The sequence below is a fragment of the Ruditapes philippinarum genome, unplaced genomic scaffold (genome assembly GCF_026571515.1).
Source record: "Ruditapes philippinarum isolate M1 unplaced genomic scaffold, ASM2657151v2 ctg4275_1_1_1_1, whole genome shotgun sequence".
Lineage (NCBI taxonomy): Eukaryota > Metazoa > Mollusca > Bivalvia > Venerida > Veneridae > Ruditapes > Ruditapes philippinarum.
The window spans coordinates 6376-28346 of NW_026855847.1; the positions used below are offsets into that span (position 1 = coordinate 6376).

At 30.1% G+C, this 21971-nt stretch overlaps 1 protein-coding gene across 1 annotated transcript; it reads right to left on the bottom strand.

Annotated features, from left to right (window-relative positions):
- Positions 1-1530: 1530 nt before the first annotated feature.
- On the bottom strand, positions 1531-20709 carry LOC132744592 (uncharacterized). The gene is made up of 6 exons (XM_060733350.1): positions 20584-20709; positions 5928-5972; positions 4394-4591; positions 3720-3824; positions 2136-2202; positions 1531-1682 (listed from the first exon to the last, which is right to left on the bottom strand). Exons 3-5 carry the CDS (start codon positions 4579-4581, stop codon positions 2139-2141), a joined length of 357 nt encoding a protein of 118 aa, XP_060589333.1. The 5' UTR covers positions 4582-4591; positions 5928-5972; positions 20584-20709; the 3' UTR covers positions 1531-1682; positions 2136-2138.
- Positions 20710-21971: the final 1262 nt, after the last annotated feature.

Consider the following 21971-nt stretch of genomic DNA (forward strand, 5'->3'; position numbering starts at 1 on the left):
GCCTAGTGACTCATCCGTTTTTGTTTTTTTTTTAATGCGTTTATTTAAGGTCGCCGCCGGAAAGCCCATATGGGCGACCGTACACTCAAGTCGGGCCATCCTAGAGCGTCCCGCCGAGATTTTTTCGTCGATTTTTTCCAACTTTATTGGTGGAGGAAGACCCCAAGTGCCCCTTCGGGCATTATTTCAGGCACAAGCGGGCACCTGGGTAGAACCACCGACCTTCCGTAAGCCAGCTGGATGGCTTCCTCACATGAAAGATTTCGACCCGAGTGAGGATCGAACCTACAGCGGTGAGGGACCTGTGATCTCAAGTCAACGACCTTAACCACTCGGCCACGGAGGCCCCCAGACTCATCCGTTTGTATAATAGATCGATATATTAAGATTTTAAATGCATAGTTCGAATACAAATGCGCAGGAATATTATCACGGTTAGCCTGAAGTGTTAATATGATAAATTGTTCATTATTATACTACAACGCGATAAAAATGTGTTGAACAACATTGAGTGGAAATGTTAATTTCCATGACGTTATTCTTGTTTATTGACGTCACAGCTGGCTTGTATGTCATGAAAGTATTGATTTGTATGACATGCATAAATCTTACAATGATTTATAATTTGTTGTTTTGACCACTGTTTGGATCAATGTTATTGCATATATCATAATGTGTAATGATGAACTCGATTATCCTGTCTGTTTTTAAGGGGATTTGAGGAAGGGAAGGGGTTGGCGGTGATGTAAACCATGTTTGAATTGCAAATTTAGAATATCTAGTTTTTGCGGAGACATCATATAGAGAAACAAATTATATTCAAAAAGATATTCAAATAAGATAAATTCCATGGTCTTATTTTGTTCGTGCATGTGTTTTGTTGAAAATTATGTTAAATTGATTTTAATAGTTTTACATGTATGTAATTGATTTTTACAAGTATAAGAATGATTTTATTATAGTTTTAAGTGTATTAAATTAATTTGTTATAGTTTTACATTTATTTTATTGACTTTAAATTTTTTTATGAGAACATGTTTTTAATTAAGTCTAAAACTTTTCCTTTTATTTGACTTATATTTGACTTTACATGTTTATTATTGATTCTAATACTTTAACATGTATTTAATTGAGTCTAAAACTGTTTTCTTTTAATTTAGTTGATTTAAATACTATTACATTGAGAATAATGGAGAAAGAGAAATTATAAACACCATTGGTATTTTCTATATTTTATTTTCAAGAAGTGTTAAAGACTTAAGACCAAATCAGGTTTCAAAATATAAAATAATACAACAGCTTACATGTAAAAAACAAGGTTTTAAATACGTAATTTTAAAAGTTAAATATTACAAATGTATTAAATGTATTCAAATCATTGACGATAAAACATTGCTTAAAATCTTTTGGTTTAGTTTTTTTTATTTCAATTGTAACGACAAATAATCGTGGAATGATTCACTGAATTAAATAGAATGTATGAAAAAGCAGGTCAGTTGCCATCACTCACTTTGTTTCCATATTAATGTCTTTTTCTTTCTTTGATCGGTTATATATAACTATAATATTTTTAACATCTAACAAGCAAGACATCGTTATAAACCCATGACCCAGAGCTTGCCTTTTAGTAAAATATTTAAGTGACAAAAATGTTTGTGGTGAAATCTCTATATCTTTGTGTCCTGAAATAAAAACAAAACAAATACAAGCTTGATTGTTTTAACATCTTCAAACTGAGTCAGTTTAAAAAAAATATGTTCCTTCATGTGCAAATTAACATGTTCTGACAAAGTTCGTTTTGAACTATGATATAGATCTGTGACCTGTGAAAAAAAAAGTAGAAAGTCGCTAAGATGTTTTTGAACTTTTAAGTCCTTTTTCAATTCTAACAATTTTCTCAGCATAAGGAACTTGATTTATAGGATCAAATTTAATATCTATTTTTAAGCATAAAGTTAACATATAAACTGAAGAAGTTGAATTGATCAGTAAGATAGATCGCCAATCGAAATCGACTCAAAAGTAAATGGAATGTATGAAAAAGTTCACTATTTCATATCGTTTAAATATCAAACATGTAAAATAAGCAAATCTATCAACTTTTAATCTTACGTAATAGTTATGATATAAATTACCATCTACTGTAACCTGTGACGCTTCATATCGCGACCAAGCCATCTCAAAAATAAATAATCATCGAACCTGAAAAAGAGCAAAGATAACTATTTCTTTATCTTTCATCACATGCCAAAATTGCCTTTTGTTAAGAGAGATTGATATGCTTGGTTAGCTGGTATAAGATTAAGACAAACATTGAGACATAAGGTTGAGTCATCTCCTGCTATCTTGAATCATTTACATGTATATTAGGTTATGTCAGAATTACGTTTTATTCCAGTATATGTAATGTTCATTCAAAATAATATCCACTTGAGTCAAAATTGCATCATTTTGAGTCAAACAGACATAAAGTGGGTCTATCGATTGAGTCAATCTAAAATAAGCTGGGTGAAATTAACATATTTTATAGAATTGGCACATTGTTGACAATGACATTTCCGCAAGTCTATGAGGGCATTATGTTAAGTAAAATTGGAACTGTGTTAATGCAAAGTTACATAATTGCTTTGGTGGTTAAGTTTATTAAAATGTGTGTCTTTTTATAAGTATAAGGTTTGGTCAAGGTGAATAACAGAGTGAGTGAAATTTGCATTATAATGAGTTAAGTTGACATAATGCCTAGTCAATCTAGTTTTTACATTGTGTCCAGTTTCCTAAACTAGTATGTGTGGTTTTTTTGTGTGTGTTTGATTTGGTTTTGCGTCACATCGACACAGTATATGTGACGTTCCAGCTTTACTGTTGGAGAAAAACCTCAGGTGCCCTTCCGTGAATTATTAAAGGCACGAACTGGCACCTGAGTAGAACCACCGACGTTCCGTAAGCTAGCTGGATAGTTTCCTCACATGAAAGAATCCAAAGTCCCTGGCGGGATTCGAACCCACAGCGATGAGGGGCAAGTGGTTTGAAGTTAACGACCTTAACCACTCGGCCACGGACGCCCCAAACAATTATGTATTGACAAACAATTTGGTATTACGTTGGGAACATTTTGTTACTACGTGTGGTAATGTTTGTTCAACAAATAATCAATTTGATTCAACCAATTTGCTTTCTTACCCAGCAGAATGCTTTTTTGAGTCAACCTAACGCCAAATAGACCAGAACTTTATTTAACTTAACCCATCATAGTGCCGATTACCATAATTACCATGTTACACCCTCTGACGTCACATATAGCTATATAGTATAGAGATATAGTGAAGTATAATAAAACAAATGTCAAATACTATTGCTAAAACATACTATTATGTCAGCATTGAGAGACAAAAATGCTGCTGGTGTCACTAAGGCCTCTTGCAATTTAATTAAATGGTAAAAAGATATTTTCCACATGAATTTCTTTTAACTTTGCAATAATCATAAATTTTAAAAAAATATATCATGACTTAGTCAGTCAATTTTACATCCGATATAATAAGCTCCTGCTTTTGTTGTTGTTATATGTCGGTTATTTTGTTTTTACCCTAAATAACACTTTTTTAATTTTTTAATCGAAATTAGATTCTGTGTATAAGATATAATACTCGTGTGACAACACGCTAATTAATTAATAAATGGATAATTGATATAAATGATAAACTAATATGTATACATACGTGAAACCATCAATTCCTGATGATCGTTTTTTTACACTTGCCGGAAAACTGTCATACGCCCAAGGGTCAAGTAGATTCGTGCATTCTGGAGGACATGGGTGTCCGCTGAAAATGACATGATATAAAAACAATAAGTACTGACAAAATGATTGAACATGTGCATCATTCTCAATTTTCTACAATTCCTCAATCTGAAATCTAATTCAATGGATATTAATTGCATTTCTATCGAAAACAGATACATACAGACGTGTGTTTCGTATATCTGAATCAAGGGTTTTGTTACGATGTTTGGAAATTATGTGTACTAAATGAATTGGATATCATATCTTTAATGGTGATGACCTACGCTATTAGATGTTTCTAAGTGCTAAGAAATCAATACTGAAAATAACTTAAATGGCTATCACAACTGTCTGTATCAAATACTATTCTGTTTTCAATTTTTTACAAATCAAAAATCTATCATATTTCTTTTAACCCTAGGTTTACTTCAAGTTAACAACATAGCATCATTTTATAATAAATACGGTGAATAAAGTTATATTTACACTAGGATAAAGGTTTATCTGATTTAAATATAATGTAAATAAAAAATCCTTGACATGTGAACAAATTTTAATAATGAAATTCTTCTCCTACATCATAATTTGAAAAATAATATTCATACATACGCTGTACATATTTTGGTGCATATTTTCATAAACTTGTCATCATTATCAGGAGCCGTATTTGTATTTGATCTTGCCAATTGTACTCTGTTGTTTTCTTGTTTTACAGGTTGTGCCGCCAGGTGCCCACTTATTAACAGTGTAAATATGATGATAGATAAAAGCAGTGATAAGTTAGGAACATTCTTCATAATTATATACCTGAAAAATCCAAAGGGGATAAACCTGTTTTTATAGATGATTAAAACACCCAATTATGTTCATTTTTTTCTTCAAATACAATTTCATTGAAAGCAGAATTTAAGCAGAATAATGAAAAAATACTGTTTCTCAAAAGGAAAAGTTTGCAACAAAAACACATAAAACACTCTTAGTTATGTTATATTCCCTTGCCGGGAAAAATCCCTTAGAAGGGTAAAAATTCTCATGCAAGGGAGATTAAAATCCTAGCAAGGACATACTCAGATGAATACAACTTATCACAGAAAAATGATCATAATAATTGCAAGCACATAAATTGTCGCTCGCTATACTTTAAATTAGCATGTGACAATAATGAAATACATCCGTAAGCAATATTTAAGCATAAACATTGTGACGATATCATAATTTATGATGCCATGAAGATAAGCTAGTGATTTTTTTGGCGGCAGGAATCACTAAAACTGACTTAAAGCTTTTAGCCATTCAGAATTCAAACACCGCCTGCAATGCCCCTTAACTAATACAAACATATTGTAAAATATATGTAACCTTAATATAACAAAACAGCTCGTTTAATTTACTCCCAAGTATATTAATCCACACCCCGTTATACATCTTAAATTGACTCTCCAAAATCTTCTTTTTCATTCTGGAATAAACCATTCATTTTACGTGACAGGAATGTTTCAAAATATGTACTGACTATATAGCTAACAGAGCTGACTATTATCATAATTTTTAATGAAATTGCAATAGCTTAGTTGAAAAAAGATACATATTCTAATTCCTTGTATGCACTTTAAGTATTGTTATAACTTTTTTTTTCTCTTTACTTTAATGACAAGTATATACCAAACTTTCAAAGCTTCGATATTGTTTAAGGCACTTACAAGCTATATTAATGCCTCCTCTCAAATTTGTTTTCTTGGTTAATTTCGAGTGACTGACTTATTAAATCACGAATGGAATGTACCCTTCTAAATAACATCTAATGAAGAATCCTTTCAAGTGAGAAATGACAATTTTCAAATGAGCCGCGTCACGACAAAACCAATATAGTGTGTTTGCGACAAGCATGGATCCAGACCAGCCTGCGCATCCGCGCAGTCTGATCAGGATCCATGCTGTTCGCTATCAGTATCTCTACTTGTTATAGAGTTGGTAATCGAACAGCATGGATCCTGATCAGACTGCGCGGATGGTCTGGATCCATGCTGGTCGCAAACTCATTATGTTGGTTTTGTCGTGACGCAGCTCAAATGATTCTGCAATAATTGAGTGGACCGTCAATAAACAAATTGGAAAGGAAGAATTAGTAAGATTTCATATGTACCTCTTTTGAACTTCTAGATTCGTTTGACTTGGTGGTTTCTGGACTCTATAATTCAAAGAAAAGCAATTTAAATACTTCATACATATATATATATTTAACAAAGACTGATGATTATTTGAAAAGAAATCAAGACTTAGTTTGATAATATGACTGTAATTCGCTAAATGACGCATAAAATGAATAGAAAATTATGTATTTTTTATTTTGTTCACAAATAGCAGAAGAAAGAAAAGAAAAAAAAAAGAAAACCAAACCCCGAGCCATAAATTTGAAAATAATAAAACAATAACAGAAGGTCAACACAAACACGAAAAAAACAGATTTTAATGATTGAAGAAAACGAGTAAGCCCAAATAGGTAACAAGAAAATTTTAAACAGACAGGGAATAAACATAACAACAGAATCCCTTACTGCACATATTCAGTTTTATTAGTTGAAGTGACAATAAGCCCATCCAAGTGCAAATGGTCAGTGAACAGGTAGAAGTAAAAATAATTTGACATATTGTCATTCTTGTGTTCAATTTAATATTTTATTATGAAAAAAATGGTCAATAATCTACGTAACTAACATGTATAAATGTCGTTCAGAATATATCGGTTACGTTCAATCTTAAAAAAAGAGTGGGGCAGTCTTTTTATAGTAAAGGTCGTTTTTTAACTGTATCATAAACATTTTTTCATTATCAATTATTTGTCAATCATCATTATTTTAGCCGTTCTTTTGATATATATTACAAATTAAACTCATCTCGAGCATAAAATACAGGAAAAACGGAATGATCTCTAAAGAACGCCAAAAACGACGAAATTGAAAATGTTGCAGGCTCGGTTTGATTGCGCCTGTTCATGGAAGGTACTGGAAATTTGTAAGTTACCGTCTACGCCTACTAGCCCAGGTTTAAGTAGAAAATCAACATTTAAACACGAAAATGGTGCATTGTCACTTCAAGTATAAATGGCTTTCATTTAAATGGGGGATATTGTCAATAATAACAATTAATGCAAATTTATCTTTCTTTCTATACAATCATAAAATCAAACGTAATAGTAGTGCTTTCTTTTAGAAAGTGGATTATTTGTCTCATTTGTTCTGCGTTTGTATCAGGCGCATTTGTGTTTTAAATGTAATGTTAAGTCAGGCAGGTTGTTCCTATTTCACGTTGTTGCTTGTTTGCTTTTTTACGATGACTTTACTAATTTCTACGCAAGTGACCAACTACTAACCATTCAAGATTTCTGAATGGATTTCGTGAAGGTTATCTTGCTGGGGACACTTTGGAGGGAAGGATGAGAAAAAGAAAGATAGTTAATTGTATGTAAATGGAAGTAAATAAATCTCACAAAACCATCTATTAATGAATATGATATAATGAAATCATAAACCATTGTTTCCTTCTAAGGTATTTTTGATATAATCTCATCAATTTCAAAATTATACTCCGAATGTAATGTGAAAATCTTAAAACTCTATCATTTGTTTCCCTTTATTCTATATGTTAAACACTTTATTGTATGATTTGTATTTGTATGGTTATGCATAATTTTATGATTGTATGTATGATTTTCCAATAAATGGGGTTCACAATTTCTGGCTCTGAAGCCTAAAAAAGATTTCTGAATAGCAAATGGCCATCAATGTCTGAGATCAATGTAACGGAGAAATTTCCACCGAGCCTGAGGGTCGAGCAGTGAACTAACCATGAGGTTCAAAACCAATGCTCTCCATGTTAAGCTTAGCGCACAGACCTATTTTTATTGTTTATAAGGGAGCGTTATATTTGTTATTTTCATTTCCTAGTCAGACAGAAAAATAATTGTCTCTTTTAACGAAGTAAAGTGTCACTCGGAGGGAGATATGCGATTTTGTTATTTCCGCCTGGTCGTTAATCAGACATCTTCTGGACATAACGATCAGAAATAATGACTGTAAATCACCGATAAAAATTCCTAAATGTATGAAAACCCTTTAACCCGGTAAAACAATTTCCCCCTTTCCTTTTAAAAATTATCGAAAATGTTTCGAAAACAAATTTAAAATGTAAAGCTAAATACAGGGATTTTTTTAAGACAAACATGAATTTCATTACATTTTTTAATTATTCATAATCGACTGACTTTTGTTTTTTAAAAAATGTCCCAATATAAATTTTATTTTTTTTAATATCAATTAAAAAAAAAACAGTAAAAAATTTAAATTTTAAATTATTATAACAACTTTGCCAGTTACTTAATGCAATGTTTTTTGTAATCCATAAAAGGGCTAAAAATGAAAATAAGTGATTTTTCATGCTGAATGATGGGTCATCCGCTCTTTCAGGCACTGAGATTATGGACCTCATAAACGAAAATAACACGAATCAAATCTGTCTTTTCTTCTTCTTTTTTCCTTTTTTTGCTAAAGTAAAATTGTCAAGATAAATTGATATTTTAAGTTAAGCACAAAAAATATGGAAAGCGAAGAACCCTCAGGAGTAGAAAAAACATTAACATATAGACTAAGTTGAAAATGATTAAGTATTTTGATTACAAAGCAAAAGATGCATTATATGGAATACAGCAAACATTGTAACCGAAATAATCGTCACATGTCTTAACAAAAAATCAAAACCAAAGTCAACAAGTAAAGGGAATATTCAGCATACCCATACACAGCCCAGCAACACTTGACTACCGACCTTGACTACCGACAAGGAGCACAGCAGTACACCAAAGCATGAAATGGCAAACGAGGGATGGAGGATTCAAAAAATAAGTAAATCATAAAAATTGACAAAACTTAAATACTTAATTACCTGCGCTTACACAAAAGTTGTCATGATTGATTTTGTTATAATCATAATATAAATATTTTAAACCTTAAAAGATGGCGAATGTTTAAGAATTAAAAAAAAAGATAAACTGATATTATATGATTTTTTATCTCGGTATTTTGCTAAGAAAAATGACCTAAGAAAACAAATTATAAATGTTAAATTTCTGATTGATTTCGTACCTTAATACTTCACCCTTTTAACGTTTCCCTTTTTCCCCCAAAGAACCCTTTTTTAAGCGGGCTTAAACGAAAGTTTTTTACTTACATAATGTCAAGAGTAAAAAATAAAATAGACTACTCTCCCCGTGAAGAATTTTTAAACTAAACGGTGTTTTAGGAAATTTAAAAAAGTAAATACCACAGTTGGCGTTGTTTGAATTAAATGTGATTCATACGCCCATTCGTAACTTGCTATAGATAACATTTGCTTAAGCAAATTGCCCCCCTGATTTACGCCAGTTTTGTGTGTATTAAAACGTAAGCTAAGAAAATAAAATATTATATTTCATTTTTTACGTATTTTGATACCCAAAACAAAAGACAGATAAACTTATCTTAAAACCCGAGAAACATGTTTTTAAGAGCATCATGTTTGTTTTTATACAATCTATAGAATCTATTCATTACATGTTTGCGTGACCACTATTGCTTATAAATTGGATTTCTTGGTCACAGTACAAAGGTAAATAAAATCCAATTACACGAACGTAAATTGTTTAATAAAGCTTTCCGTTACTCATATCTGGAGGTCAATAACTTTTGAATTACATGTCCCTTTTTATATCAGAGAACGTTTACAAACAAACAAAAACAGAATAGACAAAAATCACGAACATTTATGTTTATCACAAGCAATAACTTGTTATTTCGCGCACCGCCGATTAATTTCGTTATATGTGAATACCCTACCATTCAAGGCAATTCTGTCAAATGAAATTCTATTTGTTATATTTATCACCTGGCGACACTCTCTCTGGAATGAGATGGATTTACATTTTGTAAATGATATTACTGGGGATGTAGCGAAACCATTTAATTAATGGAATGGTCCTTATCATTTTGAACAGAGTTTTGCTGAGAACAGATTTCCAGAACACTTAAAACCATGAGATGATAATGTAGATCTACGTGATAACATTCTATAGAGAAGATATGTTTATGAATTAGATTCATGATTGGTGCCAAGGTAACGCAGTAAAAATGATGAATCATAATTATATAAAATTTGTCCAACATACATTATTAGGATGTCTAATATTCTACACGCTGCGTTTTAAAATTTACATCACATTATAATAGAAGCAAGTGTTAACAAAAACATTAGTTATTGTACTAAAAAGTGCAAAATCCCAACAATTTTCAAATGCTTAGTTCACTAAAAATTTAATTCAATTATATTTAAAAAAAGAAATAAAAGTTTAATCTAAAAATTAACTTATGTTTTGACGTGTACTTGTATCTTTACGAGTACATTTTTTGGGGTAACTAATTTTTAAAAGCACAAATACCTCAGGAACGAATACATATTAAAATTTCATTCTTTAGAAAGCAAAAACAAAAACATGAGTTTTGTAATTTTAATGATTTCGAGATTTCGATGCTAATCATCTCGATAGATAAAATGCTGAGCGCAAAATTATTTGTCATAAAAGTAGCTAGATGTAAATACAGTAAAATTTTGTCTTCCATATAAAAAACAAAATCATTTTAAAATGTAATAATTGCGAAAAGGTAACGGATGCTAAAGATTGTTTAGGTAATTTGCCAATCAGTAACATTTTGGAAAAATACAGGACACAAAAATAAAAGGCATTTGAGAAATAGAAATAAAAGCGTTTGTAGAGCAAAGTGGACCTTTAATTTTCTTTGGTAATTATTTGTCCAGATTGATATTTTTGCTATTTTAATAAGACTATATTTTGACTAGTTTTATAGTCATCTAAGATAATATTTTTTATCTAGGAGCATCCAATCTCGTTAACCATTTATTATATAAAAAGTGAAGCTTTTTGGTTTATTAAATATTTATTCCTTTTCACTAATTAATTTGTTCGCATGAATGTACATGCCATCTCGATTTCTTTTCACGTATTGCTATACATCTGCTGTATATTTATACTAATGCTTTGTCAATGACCATTCTTAGGGCTTTAGTACAAATAAAAGGTATTCTTCTTCTTCTTTTACTCTACCTCTGCTGACACCAACATGGTTTAGCCTTTGCAACCATTATAGAGCCAAGCCGTCAGCAGGGTAACCAGGCACTAAACTGTTTGTTGAATGACTTTAAATTTCAATCTTGATACCCCAATTTTTATCAGGGACAATTCCAAAAACAAGAAAGCTACACCAGTCATTTTTTAGGAAATTCAGGAGGTCAATTGATGGCATGTGCCCAAGAAAAGGAAACAAACCGGAATGGACGCCTTAAAGATTCAAAATTTTCAGAAAGACATCTTGCATTTACACCGTTTTTGGTTCATTGTTTATCTAATTTGTTCTGTGAAACAAATACATTATTTATTTTAATATTTTTCAATATTTATTTTTATCTTTTTAATTGACAAAACAAAAGTAAATTCATGTTTACATAATTATATGTTTCGCAAACAATATTCAATGCTCAACATTTTCTACTATAATAACATGTAAAGATTTATTTTCCTTTAAAAACTATTATCTTTTTTAGACTCCAAGCTTGAATTTCCTAAATGTCAACAATCTTAATTCTAATTAATTAGTGGGTTTGTTTAAACACTCACTTTTCAATGAAATCTCATATTAAAAGAACTATGAATAGTTCAGTTTAATTCAATCGCTTGCAGCTTTGATTGTTTTTTTCTTCCATCACCTCAGCTGCATTCTAACTAATTAAAGGAACGATAGTGCCCTTCTGGATTGAAACAACTACGAAATAATGAAGAGCACTCTCTTATTAAATGTTTCTGTAATTGTAAACGAACGTGCCAGAGGGCTCAAATAACTTCAATGAATTTACACAAGCTGCAGGCACGCTATCGTTAATATTAGAAAGGCTCATCAAAATATGAAGCGATGTATTGAGTTTGCATCTTTATAATCGGAGAATGAATTAATTTAACAGGGGCACACACTCGTCAGGTTACTTTATCAGTGACACATTGTATTCGAATATCCAGTATTAATTTAAATTCAATTTGTTGTTAGCAATTGCAAAATCTCTCCAGGGGAAAAGACATGTTCCGTTTAATGAACAGATTCCGCCTTGTCCCTATAATAACTTATTAAAGACACAAGAGTCCACATCATTAATTATAGGTGGTACTTACGGAATGTGAATTTTATTTGATTTCATTCAGTTTTAGAACATATTTTTACAAGATTTAAGTTACATAAAGTTAAAAAAATAAGTTTTTCAAATCCAGTTCTGTGTTAGCTGCTGTGAAGACCGTAAGTTTCTAACATATTACAATAAAAGTTCACAAGGATTAGAAACAAATACAAAAAGTAAGGAATAAGTAACTCGTGAGGTTACCTTCTCAAATAAGATTTAAAAGGTGCTATCAGCATCTACCTCACAAACAATTAGAAATTTGAAATTCTAAATGCATCACAAATTTTAAGTTATCACATTTACTAAAGTTTAAGTCAACAGCAGTAAATTAAAAAACTGAAGTTTTTCAGACAGAAGAAGTTTTCTTTAAATGTTATAAAATCCAAATGTACAACTACACTGTTAATACTTAAATACTTGCAAAATATGTATAATGAAAAAGTAAAAGACATAATGTGTACTGTACAGAGTGTCAAAACCCTTGGCATGCAAACGGAAACTTAAAGGGGTCCATTTATAATACCTACTTAATTCCATATGCCCAAAGAAAACCCAAAACATAGATGAGTAAAATGTATACGATATGGACGTTATTGTATTTTATAGCATATGAATGTGTTTCCGTGACAACTAGAAGTCCTAATTTTTATAAATAGTCATTTAGATATGTATTGATAGTTACTATATGGAAATCTTTTTAAAGAATTCACACCAGTAGAAAGTCTTAACCATTTTAAATTCATATTTCATTATTAGATAATGTCTTTGTTCTTTTTTATTGGGTTTTACGTCGCTACAACACAGTATAGGTCAACTGGCTTCTTATCAGCTTTACCGGTGTAAGAAAACCCCAGTTGCCCCTCTGTGCATTATTTCAGGCAGAAATGGGCACTTGAGTAGAACCACCGGCGTTCGGTATGCTAGCTTGATGGTATGCGTTCCAGTCCTTCATTGCACTATAGTGGATTATGACATTTTCCTTAGAAAGCATAAGTGCACTCTGAATCTATATGTTTTAGCCCTTGTTGTATATCATTATATTTAACATACACACTATTTGCTGTCATATATGTGGTGAACATTTTTGATTAACAATATAAAAATAAACACATGGTTTAATCTAAGATGCTTATTTTTATTGCAAATATTTAACATGTCTGACATAAGAGTGGTTGCTCTTTGGGACCAAGACAATAAATAAATCTACAATTTTAATTCATAGTAATAACTAAAAGATTTCTTATAATTCTTAGTAAGAATCTATGGAAGATAAATATATATTAATATATTCTTTATTAACTTTAGAAATAATAGTGGATAACTTTTATTATTCCTATTAATATCATATGAAAGTTGAAAAATTTCTCAGTTTTTTAGTAATTACTTATGGAATATGAATAGATTTCACATTATTCCTTATAATAATATGAAATGTGAATATATTTCTAAATTGTCCTAGAAATAACATGAAATTTGAATAGATTTCGCATTATTCCAAGAATAAACTAATAAAATATGAATAAATTTCGCATTATTTCTAGTTTTAACTCATAGAAGATTGCTACGGTGACAAACATTTTTGAAAAAATATAAAAAAACTGCTCAATTAATTCAAATTCAAGAACATAATTTCTTATTCGAATTTTCGTCTTATATATTATATAAATATGCACTTTTTCTCTCCATAATATACAAAACAACCATCTAAATATGTATCCACTTCAACGATTGGAGACTTTTAAAAATATTTACTTTTTTTCTGAAATACTTTAAGAGCAGTAAGGTCAATTTATCATTCTTTGAACATACGTGAATCGTGTGACAATTTGTTTGCAAGTCTTTCAAGTTATCAGAAAATATGTTATTCCCTACGCGAGACGTATTTTTTTCTGATTAATGTTTATTTTCGTCTGTTATATCTAAATGGGCGTGTTCTAAGATTTTAGCATGTCAGAAAAGACAGAGAAACATTAATTAAATTGTGTTATATGTGGACACATTTTATACTTTCTTCAGTAAATCATTATCACAGATGAAGTTTAGTATAATCTTGGGGAATTATGTATTACATTTGTCGACATGTGATGACGCTGTTTAAGGATATATGAATTTGGGTGTCAGAGAAAGAGAAAAAGTAATGGTTATTTAATACGCGTGTTAAATATCTTCCAAGAACATATCTAATTTCAAATAAATAAGGCGATCTCTTGAGGGATATAGGAATATAAAAATAAACCTAAACTAAATCTCCTTCTGATGAAGTCAGCTTTGAGATTTTAAATAGGTCACACCCCTAGCACCGTCTAAAGCATTGCCAAATAACCGGGCACCGTGTTCAGTAAGAACAGATCAGGATCAAATGATCCTGATTTTATTAGTTTCATACTAAAATTGATCGTAAATGGTACATAAAAATGCAAAAAAATGCTTATTTGCAAAGAAATAACCCTATTTTGGGATAAAATTGACGAATAACAAAACAAATTAAATCAAAGAGCTGCAGCACTGAATGCGACGGACATGCAACCGGAGAGACATTAAGGCTTTTTTTAGAAAAAACAAAACAAAAACAAAACACAAAATATATAACAGAGAAAATTTGTTCCATACAAGTTCGAGATTTGTAGAGCAATATATTTTGTGTCCCAAACTGATATAATTCAGATTTTCTACTTTCAAGCACTTATTATACAGAATGAAATTTATGCCTAAAAAACTCTGGTCAAACTTGTATATCAGTGTCCTTATCGATTTATTCCAAGAAATGATAGGTAAAAAGAGAAAAAAATACTGTCAACGAAATATTTCTAAAATAAAACCATGCAAATAAACTTCAAACATAATACATTGCTATTTAGAATTGCTTCGTGTTATATCATAGTGGGCATATAGACAATAAAATATAAGTCATTTGTATTTTTATTTCTCTTGGATATGTCTCATTAAAAAAGTTTTAGTTAAAATCATCAGCAATTAATAGATCTAGTGTATTTTTTAGATTTTTTTTATTTACAAGGTAAAGATGTAGAGGCCAGAGCACATCGTTTTTATTTTAATTTAAATGTCACTTAAGCACTACTGTGTTTAGTTGTCCTTTTCAATTTCACACTAAATTCCATTTTCAACTTGTTTGCTTCTTACAATTGTATAGAATTTCTTAAAGTATTGCATGTAATCCGCTGGTTTATTACATGTATAATGTGTACTCCCTAATCGCCTGTCCAAAAATCAGGCCAGGTGAAGCAGAATCTATTTTTAGAATAACGTGACCTAGAAAAATATGTAAACAAACCACAAGAATCGGAAGTAGAACTGATATTATAACTTCCTGACCATGAAAGACTACATGGTGGTAAATTGTTGAAAAACTCTCTTCTTACATGCATTTTCAAAAATAGATATTTATACTAACCATTGTACTGTATCTAATTTATCAATAACTGCTGAATATTCAGCTAAACCCGCGGTATGAGTCACGAAAATAGTTCTTCTTTTATTAATGCGAGAATTATCCTAGAGTCACGAAAAACTTTTGATTTGTTAATAATAATGTTTTGTATAAAGTAGAAATATTTATTTCCTACTAATAATGTCTTGGAACTCAGAGCTTACACCTTTATTGTAGTATAATTTGCTGTCCTACTTTTTCGACAGCGGTAAATCGTTTCGGCAGTAATTTGCATATTGCGCAATAATACTACGGGACTACAACGTTTTAATCAATAATATACGTTCATATTTTAACTTGGATAACTTAATTTGAAATTGAAAAGGCTAAATATGGAAGATTTTAAGATATCCCGACAAAGTATGGGAGTTTTGAAGGATCAAATTCATGTACTATTTCTTGGGCTGTTAATCGGTTTAGGACACTTTGCGCGATTGTAGCCGACGAAATCCCATGTGTAGATGACTTAGCTCTGAATGCGCCTGAGGGCGCGTCCGTCGCAAAAAAGTAATCGGTTCAAAATAAGGATCAATTTTAAGATTAAGATCAATATATAGATCAACTGTAAAATGTTAAACAATGATAAAACCATTCTGTAAAATGTTAAATAATGATAAAACGATTATAAAATTTCATAAACATACTGTTTCAAATCCACTTTTATCAAGTTAATATTAAATATTAAATGTGGATAAAACTGAAGAATGTTTAAATTTGAACCTCATCTCCACCCTGATCCCTAAATCTTTGTAGATACTTTGAGGTCAATCACATTCAATTTGACGAATTGTATAAACAGCTTACAATGATGTTTTAGTTGCTCAGTTGTTTAATTAAAAAATTAAAAAATACCACAAAACAACAATTTTTCACAAAACTTTGGTAAAAGTCCACGTGTTAACATGGGAAAACTAGATTTTGGGTAATCCCAAGGTTTTTCATCAATTTTTGGTAACCCTTTACCTCATATATACGCGAAACAACGCACTTTCGACCCCCAACCCTTTTAGGCCTCAAATAGTGAAAAAGTGTCCTGTTTTGGCCCAAAACACATGCTTTCGTTTAAGAAATGTTGATAAAAAAAGTGATCACTTTTTCGGCGCCTCTCCCGCCTCCATCGAAAAGATACAACACTTTGAAATCTGTTTTGATGGCAAAAAACAATGGAAAATACTGATTTTTGACAATTTTGAGACTTCCCCCCGTTGCCATGGTAGCGGGAAATTAAAGATTGAGCATGCTCTTACAGAGGCTATGGTCAACAAGTTTCATTTGTACTGAAGCATTTTTTATAGTTTCATAGCAGTTTGAACTTGTAACAGGAGGCTTTTTAATGAAAACGGCCATTTTACACAATATGCTCATGCGGTAAAGGGTTAAATATATCGTGAACAAATATTTATTACTGCTAAGAAAGTTTGATTGTCTCAAATATGTTGCTGACAAATGCTGATAAGAATAATCGCATGCTTTGTTTGTGTGCCTATTGATAAAGTAAAACATCCTTGGAAAAGACGTTTAAAAGAAACTTCCTGAATATATCACTTGGATACTTTATCACCAAATGGAATGAATTCCCAAGTTCTTTTTTAATGTCTTTCTCTTTATATCTGTCAATTACTAAAAGGTATTTTTATATATCTTAGTCAGTTTTACTGGCGTTTTATCTTAATACTTGAATCAAAGAGGGATACACATTAGAGATATGGGTTTGGTAACACCTCAAATCTATTTTGTACTTCCTGTGTTATTTTGAATAACCCCTTACTTTGTTAAAAATCTTAAATAAATTTGTTCAAGTTTCAGTTTGAGCAAAACAATTCACTATGTTAGTGAACATTTCTAAATATGAACCTACCGAGTAATAAACAGTGCAGGCCTTAATCAGATGGCACGAAAGTTCTGACTGGTCAAGCTCTGCACTGGTAGAATCGGTATACTCTGTTGCCACTAGCAACCTAAGAGTTTGAATTGTTCTATAGACAATACTTTGTTGGTCACAGTATTTGCAATAGTTATTTCTGTCGAAGGGGATTTATTTAAACTATTATTGTGACTCAATGCTTTTCCAATGAACTTTAGAAATTATTTCTCTTTTTGTTAGACGGAACAAATTACACTTTATGGACTTGTAAATTTCAAAGAAACCTTAAAACATCACGTAAAAGGTAATGGAGATGAAAGTATGTCAAGATACTTATACCTTTTGGGAATTATCATTAGTCTTAAAAAGGTTTTGCCATTTTTTTAGAGATTCATGTCAAAGTTTTAAGTGGTAAAGTCTTATTTACACTTAAATCTAGCATATTTTAAAATGTTGCATTTACATTTGTTAACTTTTAAAGAATTATATGGCTCCCTAAGGATGACATTTTTCAAAACTTTTAAGTACTGTAAACATCAAAAACCAACATGCTACAAAAAGCTCTTTTTAACGGTTGAAAGAGAAAGAGATATAAAATGTTAGTCAAAAGTACAATTGTGTACTGTCCGATAGATCATTGTTCTCAAATCGAGCAAGTATTTGGCATTCTCTTTGCTTTATATTTTTTAGCTTTACAGACGAATTCTGTTTATTCGAAATAAGGAATGTAATTTTGTTGTTTTTTACTTTCATTGTTACATAAAACTTTGTCATGGAGTTCTGTTTAGAATGATTTTTATGTGTAATAAATATTGTGAGAAAAAAACGAATTTGATTTGAGAACAAATGTAAAGATGTAAAAGAAGTAAGAGGAAAAAACAGTCATGTTATTTCAATATTTCTAAGAAGGGCATAAAGGTTTTAATTTAAATTTGGCTATATTATATCGTTTTATATTTTGATTAAAAAAGCGAAATCACTACATATTAAAACTTTATGTTTTGTCAGTGAACGTTTTAAAAAAACAGGCACAAACCTAAATTTAACTGTAAAGCTTTTTCTATTTTGACGAAAATGACAAAAGGATATTTCGTGAATTTCCGCCTCAAAGGTTGATACATTGTATACTTGACAAAGCACATTTTGTTAGTGAACATTTTATTCTGTTTTCATATAATATTGTGTACGTCCTATTGCTAAACTTTTTTGCTTTATTTCTTTTGAAACATGACCATATTAAAACTGTAATTTGTATATTTTTTACATTTAATGGCTCATTTCGCATGTTAGAAATTTATTTTCTTTAAAAAGTTTAAAAGTTCATGATAAGCCTAATGTATTTGGCTCTTATCCTAAAACTTGCAATAACAATTAAAAAGAAATGTTTGATTACAAGCTGCTGGAATTGAATTTATACCGTTTTGAAATTTATTGACTCACACAATGTTGTTGTTTTTTTTTTACAAAACATTGTTGTTTTTATTTTTTCTCTATTTTAAAAATATAAACTTTCAAATCATCACCTGTATTTCAGAAATACAGACGATTCCTCAACAACAACAAGAACAACAACCAACAACAATATTATAGATATTGTTATAAAAATATGTATACAAAAATAATGTTGTAATAAACTTCCAATATCAGGGATATTAATAGAAATGTTGATGAAAATATTGTTAATGAAACTGTTATGAATTTAATCGTGCTATTTTGATTAATTTGCTTGTACATGCCTTGGAATAACGGTATATGTTAACAGTAAACTTTTTGAAATATACAAATATTCCGGAAAAAGTGATATACCTCTGGGGCAAGGACACAAAATAAAAATTGTGTACCTTATTTTGACTTAGTCTGTTTATGAGAGATAATGGTAAGCGTGCAAAAGTAACCATACCGTCTCTGTCAAGCCCCTTAGCATCGACTATAGCAAAATGTTATCTTTAACAGTAAAATATTGGAATAAATGACCCCCGAAGGACCAGAAAAATATAGAAACGATTAAATGAAGTGCATGACATAATCACCAACGAGGAATTAAGATACAGCAGTTGAAAATTCAAACAAACAGACGTAAAAATTGTTGCTTAAATATATTATATTATATTAATTATGTTTATATTTTAAAGGAATTTCACTGAAATCAAAAGGCCTAAAAACAAAAATTTAACTAGAATTAGTTACATAGACCCTGAGAAGCACTTAAAATGAAAATAAAAACTGCAAAGGATAATAAAGAAATATAATCAGAACTGAATTGAATAACGATTATTTGTGCAATTCTTAGTCCGACTTGAGGGATTTTGGGTTATTTATATCGAGTAAAATGTTTAATTCTTGAAAGACGGTGACGAGAAAAAGATCTGACAATTTGCACACAAGTTATTAATCCAGACCATCATCAAATGGTACTCAAATCTCGGGAAAATATTTCTAGCTCAGTCAAGTAAAAACAACCCAGTAGAGTTCCTTTAAAATGAGAGAATTGAATAAAGATTTTATTAAAATGAGCGTAAATGAACGAAAATCTTGACGCAAACATTCACAAGACAAAATTTCAATCCGCGCAATAATGTAGACACATATGACAAGTCGCTACTGTATGTAAATGCTTACCTTGATACATTTTCCAGCACATTTCTTTTGTACTAAAATATGTTTTTTTGTTCATTTTTAATTTAGATTAAATGGATATTCATTTATTTTTGAAACTTTTTGTGTTTTGAAAATAAGGTATAGAAGGAGACAAAAGTTGTTAAAGGAAAAAAAACATAATTGTATTTATTGATACCGATAATAGGTCTCTTAAAGTTGTTGGTTAATTAATAAACATATTTAAATATATACAGATAAAATTTGTTAAATTTTCAACTATATTACTAACTACATAATGCGAAAGCATTCACAATATCACAACATGTATTTCAATTTTATATCACAAAACGTTGTATCGTTATAATAAATTTAAACAGGTGTTAACATTCATATCAAATTATTAATCTGAATAAATAAATAAATAATTTTAAAACCTCCCGTCAAATGTCAGTATTGACATAAAAAAAATTATGTGATTCGAAATAAAGTATAACTTGAATTAAAAAAAACATATTCATTTGTATACAAAAATATTTTAAGTTTACCTTTAACACGTAAGAAAACAATTCCAAAATTATAATTACTATTCCATGTCCAAAAGGTAAATATATACAATACCTGAAGCTGTAACGTTTTGTAATGGAACGACAATGTTTGGCTTTAACTTTCTCTAGCTTGTAAAGCCAATACAACGATGGAATTACTTTTATAACAAGCCGTTGTGACACAACAGTGTTTCCGATGCTGTCAATGGCTGTCTATTAGGCAATAACATCAATATCATACCATTATAGGATATAAAGATATAGGTGTTGGAAAAAAGTAAATGAAATAAAAACCCTTCAAAGACATTATAATTACTTTTCAATTATATTTATATTGTCAAATCAGTAAAAATACATTGCTTTTATATTTATATGGTCAAATCCGTATAATTTAGTTGCTTTTATATTCACATAATCTGACCAGTATAAATTCATTGCTCCTATATTCATATAATCAATTAAATCAATATAAATTACGTTGCTTTTATATCCGTATAATCAAACCAGTATAATTACGTTGCGTTTATGCAAATATTTGGTCAAATTAGTATAACAACGTTGCTTTGTAAAATTTCTTGAATCTTGATGAATCAATATTATCTTAAATTAAATTTTATTTTCTGCTGCAAATTGCATCCTAAATAAAAAAGATTTGGTTTTTATTAAAAACAATTTGATGTCATTTGTCAGACAAAACTAAATGCACTATCTTTGTTAAGGATATGGACGTTTCTTTGTTTACATAAGAATGTTTAATTAAAATATTGATAATTCTTAATTTCTTTAACTTCTCGATGTGTTGGCAGCTTCCAAATTTGCTCAATTTTCTATTCATAATTAACATTTTCAGTCATTTACTGAAACTCCAAATTATCAATGAACATAAATTAGTAAACTTTTTTTAAACGCAGAAACCATAATGAATTAAATTATTTAACCTTGAAAATCAAACTCTTCAAAGAAGTCTACAAAGACTTGTTTACAAAGACTTGTACAGGTCGACTTTATTCTACAAACACATGCAGCAAGCTCAAACATCTAAAATATATAGTTCGGATAAAGAATTTTCTCATATGCCAAACATAGAGCTGAAAATACTGTTTTGAAGTGGACAGTGGTTTAGAACCGGCTTAATCAAACAGAACCTGCAGTTGTTTTGATGTTACCAATTTGGGCGTTCTTTCTGGATTCTGTTATTTTATTCCTTTTTTAACAATAAATAAAGTTACTTGGAAATTTGCTTACATTGCGATTTGCCTTGAATGTTACACTAAAAGGAGCGCCTGAATAAAAACAACAGGTGTGCATATTTCTTACAGATTAGTTTTTTATTCATCTTTGACATTAAAAACGGCATGCTTGTGGTGTTTGCATAATAAAAAATAACGATGCTATCGTGGCTTGATTTCTACGCTCATTAATTACAAACATCATAAATCTCCAAAATATAGCATGGTAACG

Coding starts and splice junctions, on each gene's coding strand:
- LOC132744592 (XM_060733350.1), bottom strand. CDS start 4,581: ATGAAGAATGTTCCTAACTTATCACTGCTTTTATCTATCATCATATTT. Junction 3,825..4,393: donor TGCACCAAAATATGTACAGC/GTATGTATGAAT, acceptor TGTCATTTTCAG/CGGACACCCATGTCCTCCAG. Junction 2,203..3,719: donor TCAGGAATTGATGGTTTCAC/GTATGTATACAT, acceptor GCTCTTTTTCAG/GTTCGATGATTATTTATTTT.